The sequence below is a fragment of the Fulmarus glacialis genome, unplaced genomic scaffold (assembly GCF_000690835.1).
Source record: "Fulmarus glacialis isolate BGI_N327 unplaced genomic scaffold, ASM69083v1 scaffold31238, whole genome shotgun sequence".
NCBI lineage: Eukaryota > Metazoa > Chordata > Aves > Procellariiformes > Procellariidae > Fulmarus > Fulmarus glacialis.
The window spans coordinates 13,756-35,182 of NW_009226915.1; the positions used below are offsets into that span (position 1 = coordinate 13,756).

Here is a 21,427-nt window from a genome sequence, read left to right on the forward strand (position 1 = left end):
TTTCCCTTTTCTGTTTTTAGATACAAAATAATTTGAAAATCTAGAAGAAGCAGGTGTTCTTTCTTCAACTACCATTCCTGGGGTTTTATATACACACATGTCTAACTTTAATAGTGTTCATTTACAATAGCTATAAAATACCTATATACCCCTGTAGACTGCTGTAACTATTACAATTTATGCTCTAACGATAGTTAAGGAGCCCAAGTAAAATGTGATGCTCAGTTCAACTATATTTGCTTGTATACAGTCTGATGGATTAAGTTTATTATAATATATTTCTTTGCAAACTTCTTGCAATTTCTGAAAACAAATCCTCTTCGTGGTAAAATAGCTGAAAAGCAAGCAGGGGATATACCCTGGCCCATATTCATTTACTGTCTATGTACACATTTAATGTTCTTATTGCTATTATTATTATTGTAGAATGCAGTTAGGAGAAAGGAAAGTCTTGAGTACAAATTGCTTGCAATCTAAATTTCAGGGACGATACAAGAAATAAGACTGAAAACCAAACAGAAGCAGAATTAGCAGCGAAGTGGAGAGCAGCAGTATTTGAAAGCTCACAGAGTTAAAATAAGGTTTAGGTGGATGCCATTACTTCCCTTATATTTCACATTTTATGTCTCATTTATTTACTTTCCTATATTAGATTTAAGTTAAATTTAACACCCTTCTCAAGGCAAGACAGGACGATACATGGGTAGCAGGCCTCATTTCAACGTTGTCACGGAAAAGCTGATTTCAAATCCCAGTGGCTTCTTAAAGACAACTCCTCCAACGTACATACAACGCAGTAAGGAGCCCCTGTGAGAGGCTGGAGCTCACGTGTTCTGTTACAAGCCAGGGACAACTGGTTTCTGAAAGCAATGTCAGGTCAGAATTTCAGCTGATGAAAATAGGGAGAAAATTCAGCTGACTTCAGTAATAATGTTAACAGTGCCTAAAAAGATATATTCATTATATATTTTTAAACATTTCTTGACTGTACTTCCATTAGTTTTATAGCTAGAAATTTTGCAGTGTAAATAATTGCATAAATGTGCACTTCTCTTGACTTTCATTCTCAAACCTAAACTGCCTACAATGTGTAAATCAGATGAGATGATTGTATAATTTCCTTGCCTGTGTTTTGATTTGAGTCAACGTAAACTGATACACACTGGCAGAGGATTTGGTCGTACCATGAGAACTTGCTGTAAGGCTGGTAAATAAAGGGAGATCATTTGCTAAATGCAATAATAAACATAGCTGTCAAAGCCTGTATCTGCAGGACTTTTGAACTGAGGCCAGTGAGTTACTCCCTTTTTTGTTATTAAAAGGAGAAAAAAAAGCAAAAATAAGTAAGACTGGCCAAGCATTCAATTTTCAATTTCGTAGATACTCAGTTATAAAACCTGGACTGCATCCAATGCCAAGTTCCTCTAAGTTATGCAAAAGGCAGGAGGGAACAGAGCTGCATTCTAATCGGTATATTACTATGCATCATGCTCATTGGTTTTAACAACAGCCTTTGCTTCATTTTTAGAAGTCAATTAAAATAGCAGTTCAATTGATAAAAAAGAAGTCTTGCTAGATTAAGATTGATGTTAAAATGCCTGATTTTACATAGATTTATTATTAATATAAAATGCGTACATGCCTACAGACTCTTTTATATACTTTCAGGAAGCGCCAGGGCAGGCAGTTCTGCACTTAAAGGAAACCTGTGATTAATTCCTGTTTTCCACATTGATTTAGACACTGAGATAAAGTTAGAAGCCTGTTCTAGCATTTCAGTTAACTTACTCACTTCTGCTCTATTTCTAGAGCAGGGAATTCGCACCATGCAAAAATCCCACTTTTTAAAACACAACATTACAGCAGTATTCAGAATGTGCTAACAGTGGCCTCCTTCCAAAACTGGAAATAATACTAATGTGACATGCTTTCAAGATGGTTGCTAATTGCTATTAAGAATTAAAAATGTTAGGACCAGGCAGAGAAGGCAAAGCTTTCTTCTTCTCAACTAGGTCATCCTTTACCTGCCTTCTAATTTATACCTCTTGGCACTCAAAGCCGTTCGTTTCAATGATGGTATCAGGACTGATCTCTAAGTAATACCTTCAAACTTCATTTCTATGCTTTTTTTTTTTCCCTCAGAAAACTCTTCCATTGTGCTGGTTTTTTTCTTTAACTGAGAGCTCCTGCAAGTCTGTTCATTTCCATTGAGAACTGGTCCAATCCCCAGAGCTTTGCTTTACATATATTTTCAAAGTTCAGCATAGTTCTTTCTGCCCTACATTGCAAGCTTTCTAACACACTTCCTATTATGCCAGTCATGGCATATTAAGTGTTTAAAAACTTTCTGTTTAAAATATAACTCACCAGAAGTTTTCAGAACGTCTCACCAGAACTTCATCCAGCATAAGGGCTTCTAATGATGCTACATTTTTTTTCCCAGCAGTACTCAAGGACCTGTCAACAGTAAGCCCTAAATCCCTTTCATTATTTGGGGTACTGCTTCAAACACACTAAATGATGGTATTTTTGCTCCTGCTGTCCTGCATATTTCCTTTAATCACCAAGGAAAGATAGCTGTCTCTGGGTAAATTCTGCCGCTCCTTTGCCCTCCTCGCCAGCTGCACTGTTCCAGCTCCTTCCACCTCTGCTGACTCCCCACTCCATCACCTTCCCATGCAAACTTCTCAGTGAACTGAACTCCAGGACCCATTTATCTCACCTATCCTCCAAAGTCCTCCTCATTGGCAGTAACAGCCTCGATAGTCCATTTGTCCTTTTCTCTTGTGTCTATTTACATGGTGTATCCTATGCGGAGAATATTTCTCCTCCTTTCCACTACCAAATCCTCATTTAATGTGTTGTCCCAACAGGTTCCCTCCAGCCTTGCCCTGACAGCCCTCAAACAGATGGTCCTAGAGTGCAGTACAGTCAAGGGAGGGGAAAACATTGTAATACAGGCAGCTGCCTTGTCCTTCTGAGTAGACAGGGACAATCCATAAGCCCCCTTGATCTTGGGTAGGTATAAAAAGACACCATTTACAGAAATAACAACACAATGATCAACTGCTGTGACGCTAGTGGATGCTTTTGGAAGGACAGAGAATATAAGACAGCAGCACATCAAAATCGTTCTTACACTTCACCTTCCCCTTCCATCCTCTCACTGGATGAAGGTGAGGAGGAGAAGGAGGAGTACACGAGTGGTTCTATGCACCAACAGACTGATCCAGAGGCAGGTCAATCAGCTGAGCTCTGGATAGCTTCAGTGTTGCAGTATTTCAATGAACATTTTATGCCTCCAGCCAGAATCCATTTAATCCTGACCAATTTGTGAATTTCCTCCCTTTTTTGGCAGGCAATATTAAGGATCGTGCAGAAGCAAGTGAAAACGAGTTAAAAGAACCTGCAATCAATTTCAACAATAGAAAATATAAACGGCATAATAGGAAAACTGTGCAGGATGAAGTACTTACATTAAATATAACTGTCATGAACAACTTGGCCCTGGCAATGTAAGCAGAATAGATGACTGACTACATCCTTTCCGTTTAAGATTTTACTACATAAGATCCTTAAAGAAAAATGTGCCATGCAGTTATTTAAGCACAAAATCACACAAAAGTCAATTGATTAGGTAACGTGAGCCATGGAGGTCATAGTTTGGATCCTGCCATCTTAACACACATTTGTCACTGTAATAAGTTCAGCTGCCTCCCCAGACAGGGCTGTGAGGACTCACACTATGCTAGAGAGGAGGCAGTCAGAAGACGGGCAAGAAAAACTAAATGAAGCTTTTCCCCACTTGTAAGATCCTAATAAAGTAACTGTGACCGTCAAATCTGAAAGATGTCCTTTCAAACAGGTGTTTCACACGCAGTGGCCAGTCCGGCCAGATCATCCAAGTCTTCCGTTTTTGATTGATCAGAGCAGTTGAAAACCAAACAGAAGATAGACTTTTAAAAAAGATATAGTATCTCATAACCAAAAGACAATCCAGAGATTTTAATAACCATCTCTGTATTTTCAGAGCTAACAGATGTACCTTCAGAGATAACACCTATACAGAAAGGTTGTAGTTAATAATGCAATATTTTTAAAGCCAAAATTCCCAGTCGTACTACTGGTACAGGCGTTTTAAGGAGTATTCATGTGAAAACCAGAACTGATTCCGTAAAAAAAAATGGTTCTGCAAGGTAGCAGTCTCTTTGAGCCTTAGTGTTAGCTAATTAAATGCTGACTGTTGACCATCTGTCATTGTAATCTGTGAGTTCTCCTCACAGATAAAATTAAACCATGGATGCAACGTTAAAGTAGTTATTTATTAGAGCCATAGTGTAACCCAGCCAGAGGGAGTGAGGGGGCTTGAGAGCGTGTGGTAGAGGGCAGAATACACAGCCTGTCCAGATACACAGGGAGGCTGTACATCCCTCTGGCTTGCAGGAAACGCACTGGCCGGGACACCCAAGTGCCCTGTGAGACCCTCTGCCCCAGGCAGAGGCCGGCACTTGTTATTTCCCCCAGATGAAAGAGGGTCGATAGATCTGAGAGAAGCAGAATGTGGCTCCAACTCTGCTGCTGTGCCAGAGTAACTACGCATTGTCCTTTGCTCGCAGCTTCTTCCAAAGCCATAATTAAGTTCTTGGTTGAAAAAGAAGAGGAAGAAAAAAAGTAATTATGTCTTGTCAAGTCTCACAACCAAAATCAAACAGAGATCAAACATCCCTGCGACTGTTGGAGGAGTTTGGTTTTGAAATTCATGGCTGGGGCCCACCGTTGATACAAAATTTCCATTGCTCTTCTTACAAAGTAGAACATTTCAACATGATTTTAGTTCAATAGCTTTCAAAGGGAACACTACACTTTACACAAGAGGAAGCCTTACCCTTAGCCTTCTCTCAAACGTGGAGATATTGCCTTTGGTCTGCTCCCTCCTTTGCCTCCATTCAATGAGATTTGAGTTATGCTCTCCAGGAAGGGAGATATTGCACTTCCCTAAAGTGGGGCTGACAACCCCTGCTAGAATATGAGGCTCCGTGTTAAGCGTGATTTCCATTCCACTGGCAAAGGTGACTCTTAGAGACCCATCTGGGCTGACCCGGTAGATATTCTGCGTGTTATCTGTCAAAAAACAACAACCAAAATCAGGGAACAGAGAAAAGTTCAGATCTCTGGATTTACGAAGCAAAAGTTAGGTGCAAGAGGGCTTTGTTTGTCCCTCGGGTACAGACAGCTGCACATACACCAACTGCAGCGTGATTTTTGCAACCTGCAACCTCCAGGCCTTCCCATGTCTAAAGAGCTTTTTATTACATTTGGCCTGATCATTTCCATTGTGAAGGTTTCCTGCAGCAGGATTGCTTTCAGCTTAGAAGTATGTAAACCCATGGGCTGGCTTTTGACCACCGATATTCTCATGATTTTAGCGCGTTGGGATCTGTTAACAGGATAGTGTACTGCTTGAACGACTGCAGTGAGTATCTGAAGTCAAGCATGAAAGCTGTTTGCAAAATGTCTAGGATGATGGCCAGTCTCCCATTCTGTCCCTCTTCCCTGTGTCACCGTACTAAAACCTCCTCCTCTTCCCCATTAGCAGCAGGACCCTGGGGTAGAGGCACAGTGACGGTCAGCCACGAGCTGGTCCAAGAGACCCACTGGGAAGTGGTTGTTGGCAAAAAAATGAATGGGTCAGCAATGGTGACACAGCGAGCAGCTCCAGAGGCTCAGGACTGTGCCGCTGAGGGCTGTTGGGGGCAGCTGGGATGACCTAGCACAGCCTCCTCCCCCTCCCCAAAACTGCCAGAAGCACCCGGAGGGTCCAGAGCAGGTCTCCACTGAAAGGATGGAAAGGCATACAGCCACTGCACCGCTCCCTTTCTCTTGCCTGGGCGCTGTAATTCCTCCACTGCAGGCAGAGCCATGCCACATCACCTTGCATTTGGTCAGGCGAGGGACATGCACGCGGGAGGTCACTGTGGCTCAGCTGCCAGGGGGCAACTCCATCACGAGCCTGAGTGTTTAGTGCAAAGAGACAACGCGAAAGTGTCACCCTTAAATGCAATTGAATTCATACCAGCTAGGGACTATGAAAAGCATCCTTTTTTTCAAGCTGGGCCACACGGAAGTAACTGGTCCAGCTCTTGAGATGTGAGCATGTGGAAAGTAGTTGGGTATGTCAGAAAGTGAAGATAATAGGCATTACATTAAAAGGGACTTTGTGACTCAGATGTAAGGATACCATGTCTGACTGGTTGTTCACAGGGTGCTTTGTGATAGTTTCACAGAGACGTGGAAACCTGCAAATTATATGAATTCATAAATACGATAGGTATAATAATAACTGTCCGTTTCTGGCACTGCCCATAGTGTGCTAGCATTTTCCTGAGACGGAATTTTGTAACATACCAACTTTAAGGAGTTTCAGATTTAAAGACAGACATACAATCAGGCAGTCAGTAAATGATGCAGAAAGCAGATGGGGTCACTTGAACAAAGCCTAACAGGTGACACAACAATATAATATAATTATTTCCACTTATTCAGTGCTGTCTTTGCAATGCAATAGTGAAGAGGAATGAGTGAGTATCTTGTGAGGTGAGTTCTTCCTATTTTTTTCGTATAGATCAAAAGCTGAGAGGAAGAAAAGTCCTGTGATTTGCTCAGAGTTACAAAGCTTTTCTATAGCAGACCTGGAAGGAAATCAGAGAGCTATTTCCCAGCACCTGCTCTCTCAAAGCCTGAACAATCCACTGACAACAAAAAAATCAACAAGGAGAAAAAATCCCGGATCGATTAAACTACATAAACCCAGAACTTTGGTGATGAATCTGCAAAATCTGGAGGAGGACGCTGGGGCACTTCCATTAGGCAGAGAATAAATTCTTCTTCTCAAGATATGATATTGCCAGGGAAATACTGTGGTATCTACAGGGATTGAGTCAAAATCCCACCCCCAAGGCAGTCACCAGCAGAGGTGGGTCATGCTTTTCTCCTTACAAGCACTGTCACCGGGACACAGCACTACCAGAAAGAATTCACAGCATTGGCAAACAAGGCGTTTCAGTGCTAAAACGTCAGTGGAGCATGTCATTCTTCTGGGCAGTATTCCTCAGAACAACAAAACTCAGTGTATTATAGGTCAGTCGAAGTCCTCCAGATACTGAAGTAGAAAGTAGCACATTTACGTGCTATGGGGTCATCTCTCTCTATGCCTAGAGACATCAGAGATTTCAATAACTAGAATCTATCCATGGGACTCTTCTAAGAGGAGAAGAATTCACTTGTGGTTTGTTTCTAATTGGTACCCCAGGAGAATTATAAGTGGTATCTAGCTATTTGTACTGAAGCAAGGAAGAAACAATTCTAATGTCTTTTTTTGGCAAACAGTTAAGAATGCAATAATGTCTAGGGTTTGAAACGTAATGATTAGGGAAGAAATAACAGAAATGCTTTAATTACCTTGTTTTAAAGTATATATTGTAGAGGTAGCTGAGAAGTTTGTGGCTGTGATCACATTCTCTCTGTTTGAAGTATCAAGTTCCACTCGCGTCAGTTTTTCAACATCACTGTGGAAACTGCTGACCTCCCCGGTCGGGAAGGTCGCGTTGGTCAGATGGCCATCGGAGTCATACCTGCAAGACATGATGTTAAAGAGCTATGAAAATACATCACTATTGTCTTGTAGATACTCCTAAAAGAAAAAAAAAAGGGAAAAAAGTAAGAAGCATTGTCAGCACTGCGCAATAAGTAAAAAGGTAAGAATTGGTCCATTTATTCACTCAAAATGCATTCATTCCCTAATCCAAATTCCTGCTTGGACTCTTTTTCAGTGGTGCTGGATACAACGCAGCTGGGAACAGTATGAGATGCTACCTACATCATTCAGCTTCTGCCAGAGGTTTCAGCGCTGCGCACAGAGGGTCGGGGTTTAACCCGCTGGGATGTGATATGGGAGGGCGGCCGCTGGAGGTCACTCGGCCTTCAGGCAACAAACTCACCCCCAAAAAGGCGTTTTCTTACCAGTAAGTTTAAATAAAACCAATTCTTAGATTCTGCAACATTCAAAACCTGCCTTTTGTTACTGATGTGTGAAGTACATAATATGAATGGTGAATTTAAAAAGGAGACCTGAAGCGTAACAATAGCGATAAAATTAGATTGAAATCTGCAGCAATTAAGTTGCCTACATGGTTTTTACTCTTGTGTTACGTTTCCCAGGGGCCTACTCGAATCAGCAAAAAAAAAAGTAACAACACCAGAATCTAGAGCACCACATTTCAGTTCACCTAAATTTCATCAGTGCTAAAGAAATTCTTTTCATTTAAGGTACTTTATGTGAATTGGGCCATGTTATGAAAAAGTCAATAATTAATTCAAAAGCTCTGGAGCAGTGTTTCTAACAGGTCTTTTTAGTTCTACAGATCTATTTGTTCTTTCTGATGGTTCACATGGAAAACAATGCACAACATTGCTTGGGGTTTGATATTGTTTCATATTAATGCCTTCCATCTTAAAAACCTTATTGATGCTAACAAATTTTTATTCATCCAAGACACCTCACTGATACTGCAGTTGTATTTGCATGAGTAAAACCAACTCATGTTCATAAAATAGAAGCCTAGTTGTGCAGGTAGGAAAGCATAATTAAGTTTTCATGTTTTATTAACTGTCTCCGCTCGTTCACAAAACATATCCTCAGCTGGTGTATCAACCGGCAAAGCTCTGCTGCCTCCGATGGAGCTCTTCCAATTCACATCAGCAGACGATCTGGCTATGTCCTTCACTTTAATGTGCTGGCATCATTTCCTTAGGATCTTTATTTCCCCCTAATTAGCCAGACAAAATCTTTCTGCCACAAGAACTGCTGGTGAAAAAAATCAGTAATTTTTCTCTTCCCCCCAATATAAGAAAGAAAAATAGAGCAGCTGTTCATTTCAGATGAAACACTGGAGAATGAACTGGTGACCATCTTGTGTTTTTTGACAAATAAATTAATCAAATGTTAAATACAATATAATTTCTCTCTCTTTCACCTCCTACTACCCTGACATACATCATGCGACTTATTTACATTCCACTCTTACACCGGTTCTGTGCAAACTGACTGGGTGCCACTCCCAGCGATTAAAATTGACTCAGATCACTACTTTTCATCATTAGAAAACTCCATGAACATTGGGCAGTTATATTTCATTTACTGCTTGATCAAACAAGTATGACAGCTTGCTAAGTTATTTGGATTTTCTACCATACCATAGAAAAATCCCCAAATCATGCATTTTTATGGCGTAAATGCAGCCAGTTTATTGGAATGTACTTGTGCGCAAGACTCGGGATCCATCTTCACTAAGGATCCAGTTTTGCTGCTGATAGTGCTGATGATGAGATACAAAACTCCCTGTGTAGCTGAAAATGGGATAAACTGTTACCGGATGGCTGGCCAGATACGGTACTGAATTATAATGAGACTAGAGCACATGCCAATGGACTCTCACTCATGTAGATGGTCCCACTGACTTCAAGGAGAACATGCAGATTAGTGTCTCGATAACAATTCCACAGCATGACCATCTAAAGGGGTTTTTTTATTCCAGATTGCTCCAAGAAACCCAACCCTCCGAGGACAGGTTCTGCCATCTTTCACATGATGAATAGTAGCACACCGGGACTCAATTCTGGCAGAGCAGTATCCTACACATACTAATAGGGGCAGAATCATGACATATTTCTTGATGTTAATTTGGGCCCAGTTATGCCACTGTTAATCATGTCAGTGACCATTTAATCATGCAAATAATTGCATTGATTTCAGTACTCACATGAGGAAGTGCTCACCAATATTTGAAATGCACACTTGGGGATACAGCTTCACAATCCATTTGCATTTCTATGTGTAGCACAGTTAAGAGTTATATAATTTCAAAGGGAAAGCGGTCTAATTAATTTTTTCAGAGAGTTGTTTCTTGCAGGTGTTTTCTTGTCCTTGATTTAATAGAGGCCCAGTGCTCTCCCTCCCCTTTTACAGCTTTAATGATACAATATTAAAAAAATCTAGATGACTGAAAATTGTACATTAGCTATAATTTTATGCAAGAGCTCTTTCAGTACTTCCATTCCATCAGATTAGAGTAGATGGATGACAAGTACTTTTGTAGGTGGTTTTCTACCTCTTAATAATTTCCCTCTGTGAGTGAATCTGACATATAGGTAGATGTTCTGAACAGTTCATTATCTTTGCTCATATTCCCAAGTATGTGTGATACGTGTTGTTAAACAAACTCATCCCTATTTCAGCTTGACAGTGCCATGGGTTGAACTTTTGGATGTGAATGCAAATCTAGCTTAAGCAGAGAAGATGATTCCAAGCTATTTGAAAGTTGCTTATATGATAATTCTCTTAGCTTCAATACTATGTTCATATAGGACTCGGAAGCAATTCACACATAAGTAACCCCTTCAAAAAAATTTTCAAACTGGAATCGGGTATCAGTTCAGAATGTGACCTGTCTGGAAAATAATGTCTGGTTACAGGATAACTAAGGACCATCACGCCGCATGACCTATTTATGGCAGAAGGTGAGCAGCATCTCCTGAAAGCACATCTACTCAGCACAGCGCTGATTATAGTCAACTGCCCCTCTGACTGCAGCAGACTGGGTGATGTTCTGCGTATCAGCCATTCAGAAATTTGTAATATATTATGAAGATGACTTAAAATATTGGACTGAACATAAATATTAATGACATGACTTCCCTATTTAATTCTGCTGTTGTTTTTGTAATGCTAACAACTGTAATTCTGTTAATTTCTCCTGACTGATCTAGTCTGGCAGAAGTGCACGGTTGTGCAAAGCCTGGACAACTCGAAGCATCAGTGAGGGCAGTGTTACCCAGCCTGCAGTTAAAGCTATGAAAGTATGAAAAACTGTTTAATTCCGCAAAATTTCGTTGCATTAATCATACACATCATATCAATCCTTTCAAGGCACAGGTATCTCTTTGTGCAGAAATCTGTATTACATACAATGGGAGGCACTTGCAAGCAGGTGAAGTCCTTTAAAAGATCTTAAAATGCTTGAGTCATACTTTAACAAACAACCTGCCAATAACAAGCAATAATTGTGTGAAATGGTTTACACTCGATGTCAATGGGACAGAGGAAGAACACCGAGATTGAGAAGCACACGACTAAAAATAATCTGCTCTAACATGCTCTAACAATCAAGGCTCTGCAACAACGCATGGTGTTCAGCATTTTAAGAAGTAATAGGCATGACTTGGAGCTACTGTAAAAGCTTTTTGAAAGTGTCATTCGTCCATGGTCTGGATTGACGCCATGCTTAAGTCGGGATTTAAATGGATCACTCTCAGTGTTGAAATTATTACAAAGAAGCATATATTTTAAGTCAGTTCTGCTTATGAAAGGTGTTTAAACAGCACCAGGACAACAGTGAGCTTGTTGCAAGATAAATTTGTATCAATAGATGCCTGATAATGAGAACTGAACCAGGAAGGCCCTGTATGGTTTTGCTTTCCCATGTATTGTCAAAAATGGCCCTCTCTAATGGTTTATAATTATGTCCACCCTATCAATTTAGTCTTTGGCAGAATAATAGAGGGCAGGATGGAAAAACATCCCCTTGAATAAAAAATCCCACGCGCTAGGCAGCAGTTTTCTCTGCTTTTATCCTACTTCCATTTTAAGAAAATACAATTCTAAAAACCTGTAACGATGGTGACTCAACTACCTCTCCAGGTGACTTAGCAGTAACTGAATTCTCCTCAATGTGTTTTCTGTTCATATCTCACCTGGATGGCTTTTTATTGTCGTTTTTGACTGTGAACTCCTACGCTCCACAGAAAGCAGGCATTATTATCCTCCTTGAAGACTCTGAACTAATACTGCAATGTTAACATATGATTTCCATGCATCACTTGTCACATTCAGGGAAAGGACCTGGGGGTGCTGGTTGACAGCCGGCTGAACATGAGCCGGCAGTGTGCCCAGGTGGCCAAGAAGGCCAACGGCATCCTGGCCTGTATCAGAAATAGTGTGGCCAGCAGGAGCAGGGAGGTGATCGTGCCCCTGTACTCGGCCCTGGTGAGGCCGCACCTCGAATCCTGGGTTCAGTTTTGGGCCCCTCACTACAAGAAGGACATCGAGGTGCTGGAGCGTGTCCAGAGAAGGGCAACAAAGCTGGTGAAGGGTCTGGAGCACAAGTCTGATGAGGAGCGGCTGAGGGAACTGGGGCTGTTTAGCCTGGAGAAGAGGAGGCTGAGGGGAGACCTCATCGCGCTCTACAACTCCCTGAAAGGAGGTTGTAGCGAGGTGGGGGATGGTCTCTTCTCCCAAGTAACTAGCGATAGGATGAGAGGAAATGGCCTCAAGTTGCGCCAAGGGAGGTTTAGACTGGACATTAGGAAAAACTTCTTTACTGAAAGAGTGGTCAGGCCTTGGAACAGGCTGCCCAGGGAAGTGGTGGAGTCCCCATCCCTGGAGGTATTTAAAAGATGTGTAGATGAGGCGCTTAGGGACCTGGTTTAGTGGGCATGGTGGTGTTGGGTTAACGGTTGGACTTGATGATCTTAGAGGTCTTTTCCAACCTTAATGATTCTATGATTCTATGATCCTCAAACCGGGATTATGACAATTAATTATAAATAACGAGAAATCCTGATACATCGCACCTCTTTATAAATCAAAAACGAACTTTCTCTTGGGTTGTTCTCTCTCTGGGACCAGATTGGGATGTTCTGACTGCGTCTTTAACTGTCTTGTCTTGCTCTTTAAAAGTCCCATCAAAGGTCTCCTGAAAGTCTTGCTTACGAGGCCATTCCTACTCCCCTTACATATAGCCTTTTGCTGTTACATATCCTTTTGTTATTATATATCCTCTTCCCCTGCTGACAGACACAAGTCCACTCTCGTCTTTGAATATTCCTTCCACTGAAATTCTCAATTTCCTTTGCAACACTCCCTTCTCCAATGCATATGCTAATCTTCCCCTTTTTGCCTTCCTCAGGAATTTTGCAAATTCCTGATTCATATCACGACTTGCCTCTACTTCTTTAGTTACAAAAAATTCCACAATCATATTTTCATTTAGAGAAACAGATTCACAATAATAAAGTGCAAATGAAGTATGATTTCAGGCAGTTTCTGCTACGCTTAATGGGCACTACGTACATAGCTTTTACATATGACAGGCTTTGTCACTTAAGAAATGGTAGGGTTTAATTGTAGTGCAACAGCACTACGTGTCCTTTCTCATGCAGTGTTAGTAGCAGAGTAGCTTTTTAAATTACTAGAACCAACTAAAAAGATTTCAATGTTCATTTAAAATAGGGTTTCTTACACCAGGCATTTAATGTCATGGACTTACTCATACACAGTTGTCCATCCATTTTCATCGCTTTTGGTTGCCAGAAGCCCCGTGTTTCCAGGATATGTCATCAGAGCCAGGTTGTAGCCTTGGGCATAAACTCTTTTCAGAACCCCATTGCTGCTTATTGTTAGCCAGTACACCTGGCCCCCCGGCACCACGACCCACAGGGGCAGCCCACTCGTGTCTCTGCGGATGTGAACCGAATTCCCGTTGCTGCTGGTGATGGTGCCAATATCCCCTTCCCCGCTGTAGGTGAAATTGTAAATGTAGTCCCTCGTGATGAGGTTCAGCGTGTGCAGGTGGGTGCCGTTGATGGTAAACTGATACAGTTCTTGGTCTGCTGGCGACGCAATCTCATACATATTCGTGTCACTGAGGTGAGCCTTGTTTCGGCTGACTGCACGGATGCGAACATTGCCAAGGTCTGCTATGTACAGTGTGTCATCAGGAGAGACTGCTAGAGAAGAAGGTGCTTTCAGCTTTGCATCTTTGGCATATCCACCATCACCTGGAGGAGAAATGGTAATTTTAGTAATCTGTAATGTCCATATTTAAGCTGATCCCCATAGCCCGACACACTGCTTCTCCTCAGTATCATTTACAGGTCAATAAAACAGTATCTTCTTCCAACTAATTAAATCCATATTATCTAAGGTTGGTGCAATTCTAAATCAGTCTCAGTGAAGACAAGCAAGAATATAAATTATCTAATTTACACCATTTTTGCTAAGGCCAAAACCCTGCTGCTCAGGAAAGCATTAATAGCAAAATTGTGAAAGAAAAAAAAAATGAAGTTTCATTCCCTACTATTTGTTTGTTGGCATGTAGTTAAAGTAGAATGTGTTATAAATAAAACAAAGAGAAAATAAAACCCAGTAATTCAGCTAAAATGACACTGAAGAAAAGATTAGTTTATACTTATTAAAAACTCAACACTACAGGAGAACAAAACAAGAATAACAGTGAAAAAGGGCCTTGAGAAACCAGATCCTTCCAGTATCACTTGATAATTTACTTGGTTTGTGTATTTCAAGGTTTGAGGAGAATATTTGCATTATCATGGGCTGTATATGCATATCAAAATAACTTTACACAAGCAGGATTTTCTGTAACTAGCAAGAAAGCATATTAAACCTCACTCTTGGAGAAAAATACATTACCACTTGTATTGCTCCCCTTCTCCTAACTGAGAAATGAAATTCGGTGGAGATTTCGAGCATACCCTGTGCTTCCTCGGAGATGGACAAATTAGCTGGTCTTCTGACCCTGCCTTTCACCAACCCAGCACTGGCACAGTCGTTAGATTTGCCACAGTTTTTAATTTTTCAGCACTGAGGGCAGTTTCCCTCAACAGGAACCCTGAACAGGATTGTTTTCAGCACTGGTCTACCACAGCGGTAACTGAAGCGGGCAGCACTTGGCAATGCGCATGAAGCTTTGATTATCATTACAACGCTGGGTCAGCAACCCACCTTCTCTGGAAGACCATTTACATTTTTTTCTCTCCATTCTTGACATACTTAATGTTTTCTTGTCAGTAATTAACCTTTTACTTGAAATGAGAGGCTTAAGAATTATGATGATATTATGGAGCTGAACACAGTGGTTCTTACAGATGACAAGATGACAACATACTGCACACCTCTGTATATGGGAATGCTGTCCTTTGTCCCATTATGAAATATGTTTTTATGAAAAAAAAAAGCCACAATTTGTTTTGGTGCATGCAGGGGAGAGGAGTTGTGTTGCTGAGAATGTCCAGTGGTGCAGTGTGGGCCTGGCACTGGCTGTTCCAGTTTAAAACACACAAAGAAGAAATTCTGAACATTATGTGTTTGCATCATTTTGCTGGTTGTGCAGTGTGATGCAAGTCATGAGAAGGCATAAGCTAGTGTTTTTCACTGGATGTGAAACACTTTGGTACTCTTCTTGGTGAGAAGGGCTGCCTGATCCAGTAACATTTAGGTGCAATCTCACTGGGGCCGGTACCATCTTCAACATGGGCAAACATAGCTGACAGACTGGGAGCTAATTTTGAACGGTGTGTAATCTCTGTTTCAAAAGAGGAAAAGCTAAGACCACCCTGAGGTTCCTCCAGTGCCAACTGGAAGACTCACATCTCTACATCCAATGGATTAAATACACAAAGAGCTGCTGATAAGGTTTTCGGCTTTCCAAGGAAACTGAATCATTGCTCATCTCTCCTTCCCCTTGTCACTTCGCTAATCTGCAGCTGTGCCAGGGGATATCAACAGGTAAGAGACAGGAAATAACTAGCATCGCCTTACCTGAAAAACAGTCACAATTAGGATCAATCTTGCAGTCACAATCTGACGGGGCTCCAGCGATTATAGAGATCTCACCGTTGGTTGTGACCTGTTGTATACGGTTGATCTTTCTTTCATCTGTCTCTGCAATGTAGAGTATCCCGCTGTGAGATACAGCGATGGCCCTGGCTGACTCCAGGGTTGAATGGATGGCCACCTTGCTGACGATGAAGTGGTCGATGCCTGGCACCTGGCAGTGGATGGGGCGCCCTGCAATAATTCGCACACGCCTATTCTCAGAGATCTGCAGGACAATGTTGTTGTCCAGGACGTAGAGTGAATTGTCTAGAGGGTTCACTGTGAGGTCTGTTGGCCACTCTAACCGCACCTGGAAAAAAAATATTAAGGGGAAGGCAGGGGAAAAAAAAGAAAAAAAGAATGATTAAGACAGTAAGGCAGTTTCATTCAACCATCTCTGATCACCACGTCGTCAAGGCACTCGGTGGATTCACCCAAAACTGCTTCTCTAGGAGGTACCTTTAATTGGGTTTGGCAGAAGAAGCCAACAAGCATACGCTTTTCTGAGGTCCAGGTCCAATGTGGAACAAAACTTGATTTGAAAAGTAATTTAGCACCCTCTGAGAGGTATTTGCACAAGTCCATTAAGGTGGGAATTTTATTACACCTATGCAGTCATGCAAATAAAAACACACACTTCATGTCATGCAACATCAGCCAGAAAATTTTCCATGCCTGAATGTTATTGTTTCAAGGTTGCAGTCAACACTGGCAGAGTAGAAAACAGTTAGAGGTTGTCAATGTCCTAACACTTTAATTGGCTGTTAGTACCAAAGGAAAACGACATACTAGAAGAGTATGACACATTTCCACAATTTATTTACGAAACAAGAAATGTTAATGAGACTTATATAAGAAATATAAGCTCGTTAATTCTTTGTAATATAATAATACACCAATATATCACACTTCACATGATACAATAGCCAAGCCGTAATTACTTATAATGATTTTGCTTTATGAATTCAGCATTTCAGTCATGGATTAAGTAAATTCTTCATATTTAAGATTAGCTTTTTGCCTTTTTCCATGCAGGCGAGAGTCCCAACCAAGCAAAGTTTCCAAACCACGCTGGAGGAAACGCTAGAAGAATGACCACACTCATCTGATGCCTGTTGCATCAGGATCTGGAGGAATTAAACATGCTCCCAATTAAAGGTGGGGTAGCCTGTCAACCTGAAATACAACCAGTATGTAGCCTCCTGATTGTAGCATGTACTGGCCAGAGCTTCAAATTCTGCCTGTTGAGAAAGCTCCGTAGGCAGTGCAGGATCGCTGAATTGGGAAACAGCAACAGAGCAGACTGGTCCCTCGCGCCAGCTAATGGCCAGTGGAGGATTTGGACTGCAGCTTGTCTATGGAAAGGTCAGAGAACAACTGAGCCACTGAGATTGCAAGACAGCCTATTTTTGTCTGTCTCAGGATGCTTTGCTTGTTATCCTTCGTGAAGAGATGGCTGCTTTTATCTGAGTGGAATTTTTCTGGACTAAATATTTCAATCATCAGAAGAGAACAAATACCAGGCTAAAATGTAATGGTTTTATATGCTTTATATGTCACAGAAGCTTCTATTATTTCGCTTACTGATTTTGTTGCTGGTTTTGCTCATTTTTCCGCTGTGCTAATTAAAAGATCTATGAATTTAGAGACTGCAGATGCTAATACAATGCTCAGCACTGAGGAATAACATATGGTGGAATGTGTGGCCATCACAAGCCACCTGCTCGCCTGGGGTCAGCTCAGGAACCAGGCTGGAGGCCAAGTCTCTCCCTTTCTCAAGCATCAGTATTTCCTGAATAATCTCATTTCCAGAAGTACATTGCTGGCTTGATAATTGATGTTTTAATAAAGTGAGGGCATTGCGGCTACCGTGTCTCGCCCTGCGTGGTTACGTGGTGCACCACACAGTTATGAACGCTCACGGAGTAATCGAATTCCTCCTTGTGCCCAGTCCATTTTACTAGACAGCATAATAACTGGCATTAAGACTAATGCTGTTGGGTTCAGGATCTCTTCTGAACCAGCTGGTAGAGTCCTTCCAAATGATGATAAATGTGGTGAAACAGTTGGAAACAGATTCCTCCCATAAAGGTGCTGATTTCTGTGCGTGTGTGAGACTGCCCAGATTCCACCCACTGTGCTAGGGCTGGTTTACACACTGCTGTTAGCTCATGCTTCAACTGAGAGTTCACTGGGACACCAAATAAAACTCGTTAGTTAGCATAAAAATCTCTACAAGGCTATCGTGAGGAAACTTGGAAAAAAACATATTTGCAATGTACCTCTAATGTAGAACATTTGATTGCTCTATCGAAGTAAATGGATTATTTTTAATGGGAAACAGACACCTTCAACTTTAACGGCCTCCTTCACAAATTGCTCTGCTGTAAAAATAATTTTTGATTAACTGTAACTAGATTATTAGTGATGAAAACTTTGGGCTGAAACTATTATTTTTGCCATAATGATGCTGCATAGTACCTGCCGTGACTTAATCGCTGGGTTTCCTTTGTGGACCAGCCACACTGCCTTTGCCCAGAGAGTAATTTGAATTCCTCCCACTGTGCGGGTATGCCTGGTGCCTCGCAGATAAACAGGGACTGGTTTGGGCCAAAACAACTTTTTCTCTGGTTGATTTGAGGCTGATTTGGTTTATTGAGATAGAATAAACTTTTATGCAACTGTCCATTTCACTTGCAGCAATGTGCCTAAAGCTTAGTCTTAACAGCTGTGAACTGCAAGCGCATTTGCTTTCATACTGATCACATCTGTAAATCTAGCTGCATTATGGCAAAAATGAGTAAAATTTTAGTTGGAAACACCTAAACAATTTTTGTTACTACACCAGAACCGTTCCCTAGCTCTCTGCTCTGCAAAGCTCACAGAAGGTATGGCTACAGCTTCTCCTTCCTGGGTTTAAAATGGTCATGGATGTATTAATGGTTTAATCCCAGGTGAAATATTAAAGCTAGCATGTACCTGTCTGGAGACTGCAGCACAAAAACCAGCTGCTGCTCACTGCAAGCTTATGCTGGTGCAACTGGAGGGGAAAAAAAGGTGAAATAGGCCAACTGAAATTAAACATACATACAAACACAAACCCCTGAGCACTCCTAATCTGAAGAAGAATTTCACAGATTTAGAAAAAATCTGCATCATTCTTGTCAGAATGAGACTTCAAGGCTTCTTAAACCGGTGTAAGCTGGGGCTGCTGCAGTCCCACCCCGTCCCTTCCCCCAGTGCAGCCCCCAGCAGCAAAGCCAGTGTTTATGTGCTCCTACAGAGAGCAGGTTCAGGACAGTTTGCTGGCTAAAAACTAATCACCTAAATCAGCTTAAGCTGAAGTGTAACTGCACCCTCAGGTTCACTGTTACCTTGAAAAGTCACCGGTTGTTTCTTTTCTTTTAAAGCAAGCTGCCCTCTGGCAGGTTTCTGTGACCAAACCATCAGTTGTGCTTCATTCAGAGCCAATAAACATATTACAGAGAAGCACTTCAGTTCTCATCAGATATGACTGTGCCTATTAAAAAGTTTTTCCATACAAAACCTCAGTTAGGATTAGAATATGAAATTAGTTAATACACTTTTTAATTTGAAGCAGTACTTCATAAGCCCCTGTAAAAAGTCCTCTCCCATTTATGTGTATTTTTCTTATAATTCAAAATGGGGCCAATTGCAAGTGTTTTTTCTTATATTTGATGGGTTCTTTTTTTGAGCAGTGTATAGAAATGGCATTGCCGATTATCCCATTATAAACAAACAGACAAGGTTTGTTCAGTAGCAGCCAGTACCTCACATTCTTCACAGACTGAAATTTTCAGGTAACAATTCTGGTTTGGTTCACTGGAGACTGAGTATATGCAATGAAAATCACTGCCGAAACAAGTGAACCCTTGAGCAATGAGACCTTTTGCATATAAGTATTAACATGTCAACTTTTCTGGGAATTCAGCATTTAACTGTCAAGATAAAGGCTCCAGCTGTATCTAATAATCAATCTCTGGTTTGAGAAGTGTGAAATTAACACCTACTGGTCTGGCTTTCTAATACATTTTTTCACGTCAATTGTTCTGGAAAACACAAAGTGCACTAAGGTGGCTTCAGTTTAAATGAATTTTCACTGGGAGATCTACACTTAGGTAGTTAAATAGCTCTCAGACCCAAATGGTATTTTTTTTCTTTGTTTCTTTCTTGCAAAATATGCATGTGCTTGTAGAACTCTCTATCTGCCTACCTATCTGGTTTTGAAATATTTAAATATTTTTCCCACAGCAAAGCTTTACAACTAAATAAATGAGTTTTTTGCAAAGTAGCACTGATAGGAGAGCCTGCGCTCATATACTTCTTAAACATATGCACCCGCACACGAACACATTAACAATTAAGTGTTAGTTTGTGAAGAATAGTGTTTCACTTTTGGTTTTGACCACGTGCCTAAAACTTTCTGCACATTTTGCATGACATTTTACGGCTGTGGCATTTTGGTACTATTTTAAACAAACCAGATCAAACAAATTCATATCAAAGTAAGAAAAGTAAAGAGGGAAAAATTTATCCTTGTCTGCAGATGCAGGTTTCAAGAGCTTAACTGTTTGGTTGCGGGGGTGAATTTCACTGGGATAAGTTTCATTTATCATGGATTAAAAGAAGCTGCATAAATCCCTAAAAAGGCTTCACCATTGCTTTGATTTCTTGCCATGCATTTCTTGTATATTTTTATTCAATTTCATGTTAGCAGCACGAAATTCATGCCAAAATTTTTCTGATAGTCCTGACTGACGGATTACTTCCCATCTGTAATGCTCAGCTTCAAGTACTTCTGTTGATGCTACCTTTGCCTTTATTCAGCTCTACGATACGCATTTGCAGACCTGATCATAACATCCTCCATATTTCTCTTTTGCTGCTAACTTCATTTTTTCATCTCGTCTTATTTATACTCACTTCAGCTGTTGTTTCCAAGCCAAACCCTTTTACTCACCACAACGTCCTTCCAAATAGCATTTTTCTCTCTTTCCTACCCAAACCCTTCTTTCTCCTTCCTTCTGCGAGAGATATGACCCTGAGAAAGGACTCGCACATCAGGAGTGAGTGTGTAGTTTACAAGGCTGAAGGAGACCAGTTCTGCTTTCCTGAACTTTTTACAGGATGTCTCACTACATGTATTTCTCTCTATTTTCTCACAGTTGACAACCACGGATATTTTTTCATCATTTTCTGTCAGTTTGCTCTCACTTCTGGGCTCTTTCCTTTGTTGACACTGACACTGTCAGCTCCTCTCAGCAGCTTAGCTTCTTTCTTAATGGCACACAGAGACACAATTCAGCTCCTGCGGTCTGACACCGGGGAACCCTTCCCCATGGTGGGATTACAGCCTCCTCCCATGCCGGAGCAGCCTTTGTTTCTCATGCTCCTGATACTGCATATTATAAAATTCAGAATTATACAGTTCAGCTGTGGCAGTCCCTGCTCTAAAATTCACAAATGTTGCCGTCTCTGCATTCATCGTTCCCCAGTGAAAAACCCAAATAAATGAGTTTGTTAAACAGCCTAATGACCGTTGTTTTCTACCCTGGGCTGGGAAAGCAGCTGTGGCTCAAAGGTCCGAGGCCACCAGTTCTCCGGCATCATGGCTCAGGTTGTCTCCCCGCCAACCTGCCTTTGTCGTCAATTATTTCCAGCGGATGAGGGACCCAG

At 41.2% G+C, this 21,427-nt stretch overlaps 1 protein-coding gene across 1 annotated transcript in view; it reads right to left on the reverse strand.

Annotated features, from left to right (window-relative positions):
• TENM1 (teneurin transmembrane protein 1) overlaps window positions 1-21,427 on the reverse strand; it is a 73,951-nt gene that overhangs the window by 10,891 nt on the left and 41,633 nt on the right. Inside the window, exons 8-11 of the mRNA XM_009582966.1 lie at window positions 15,674-16,040; window positions 13,383-13,893; window positions 7,459-7,631; window positions 4,886-5,121 (exon numbers count right to left, since the gene is read on the reverse strand). Coding sequence (XP_009581261.1) covers window positions 4,886-5,121; window positions 7,459-7,631; window positions 13,383-13,893; window positions 15,674-16,040 — 1,287 coding nt within the window. The remainder of the gene's footprint in view (window positions 1-4,885; window positions 5,122-7,458; window positions 7,632-13,382; window positions 13,894-15,673; window positions 16,041-21,427) is intronic.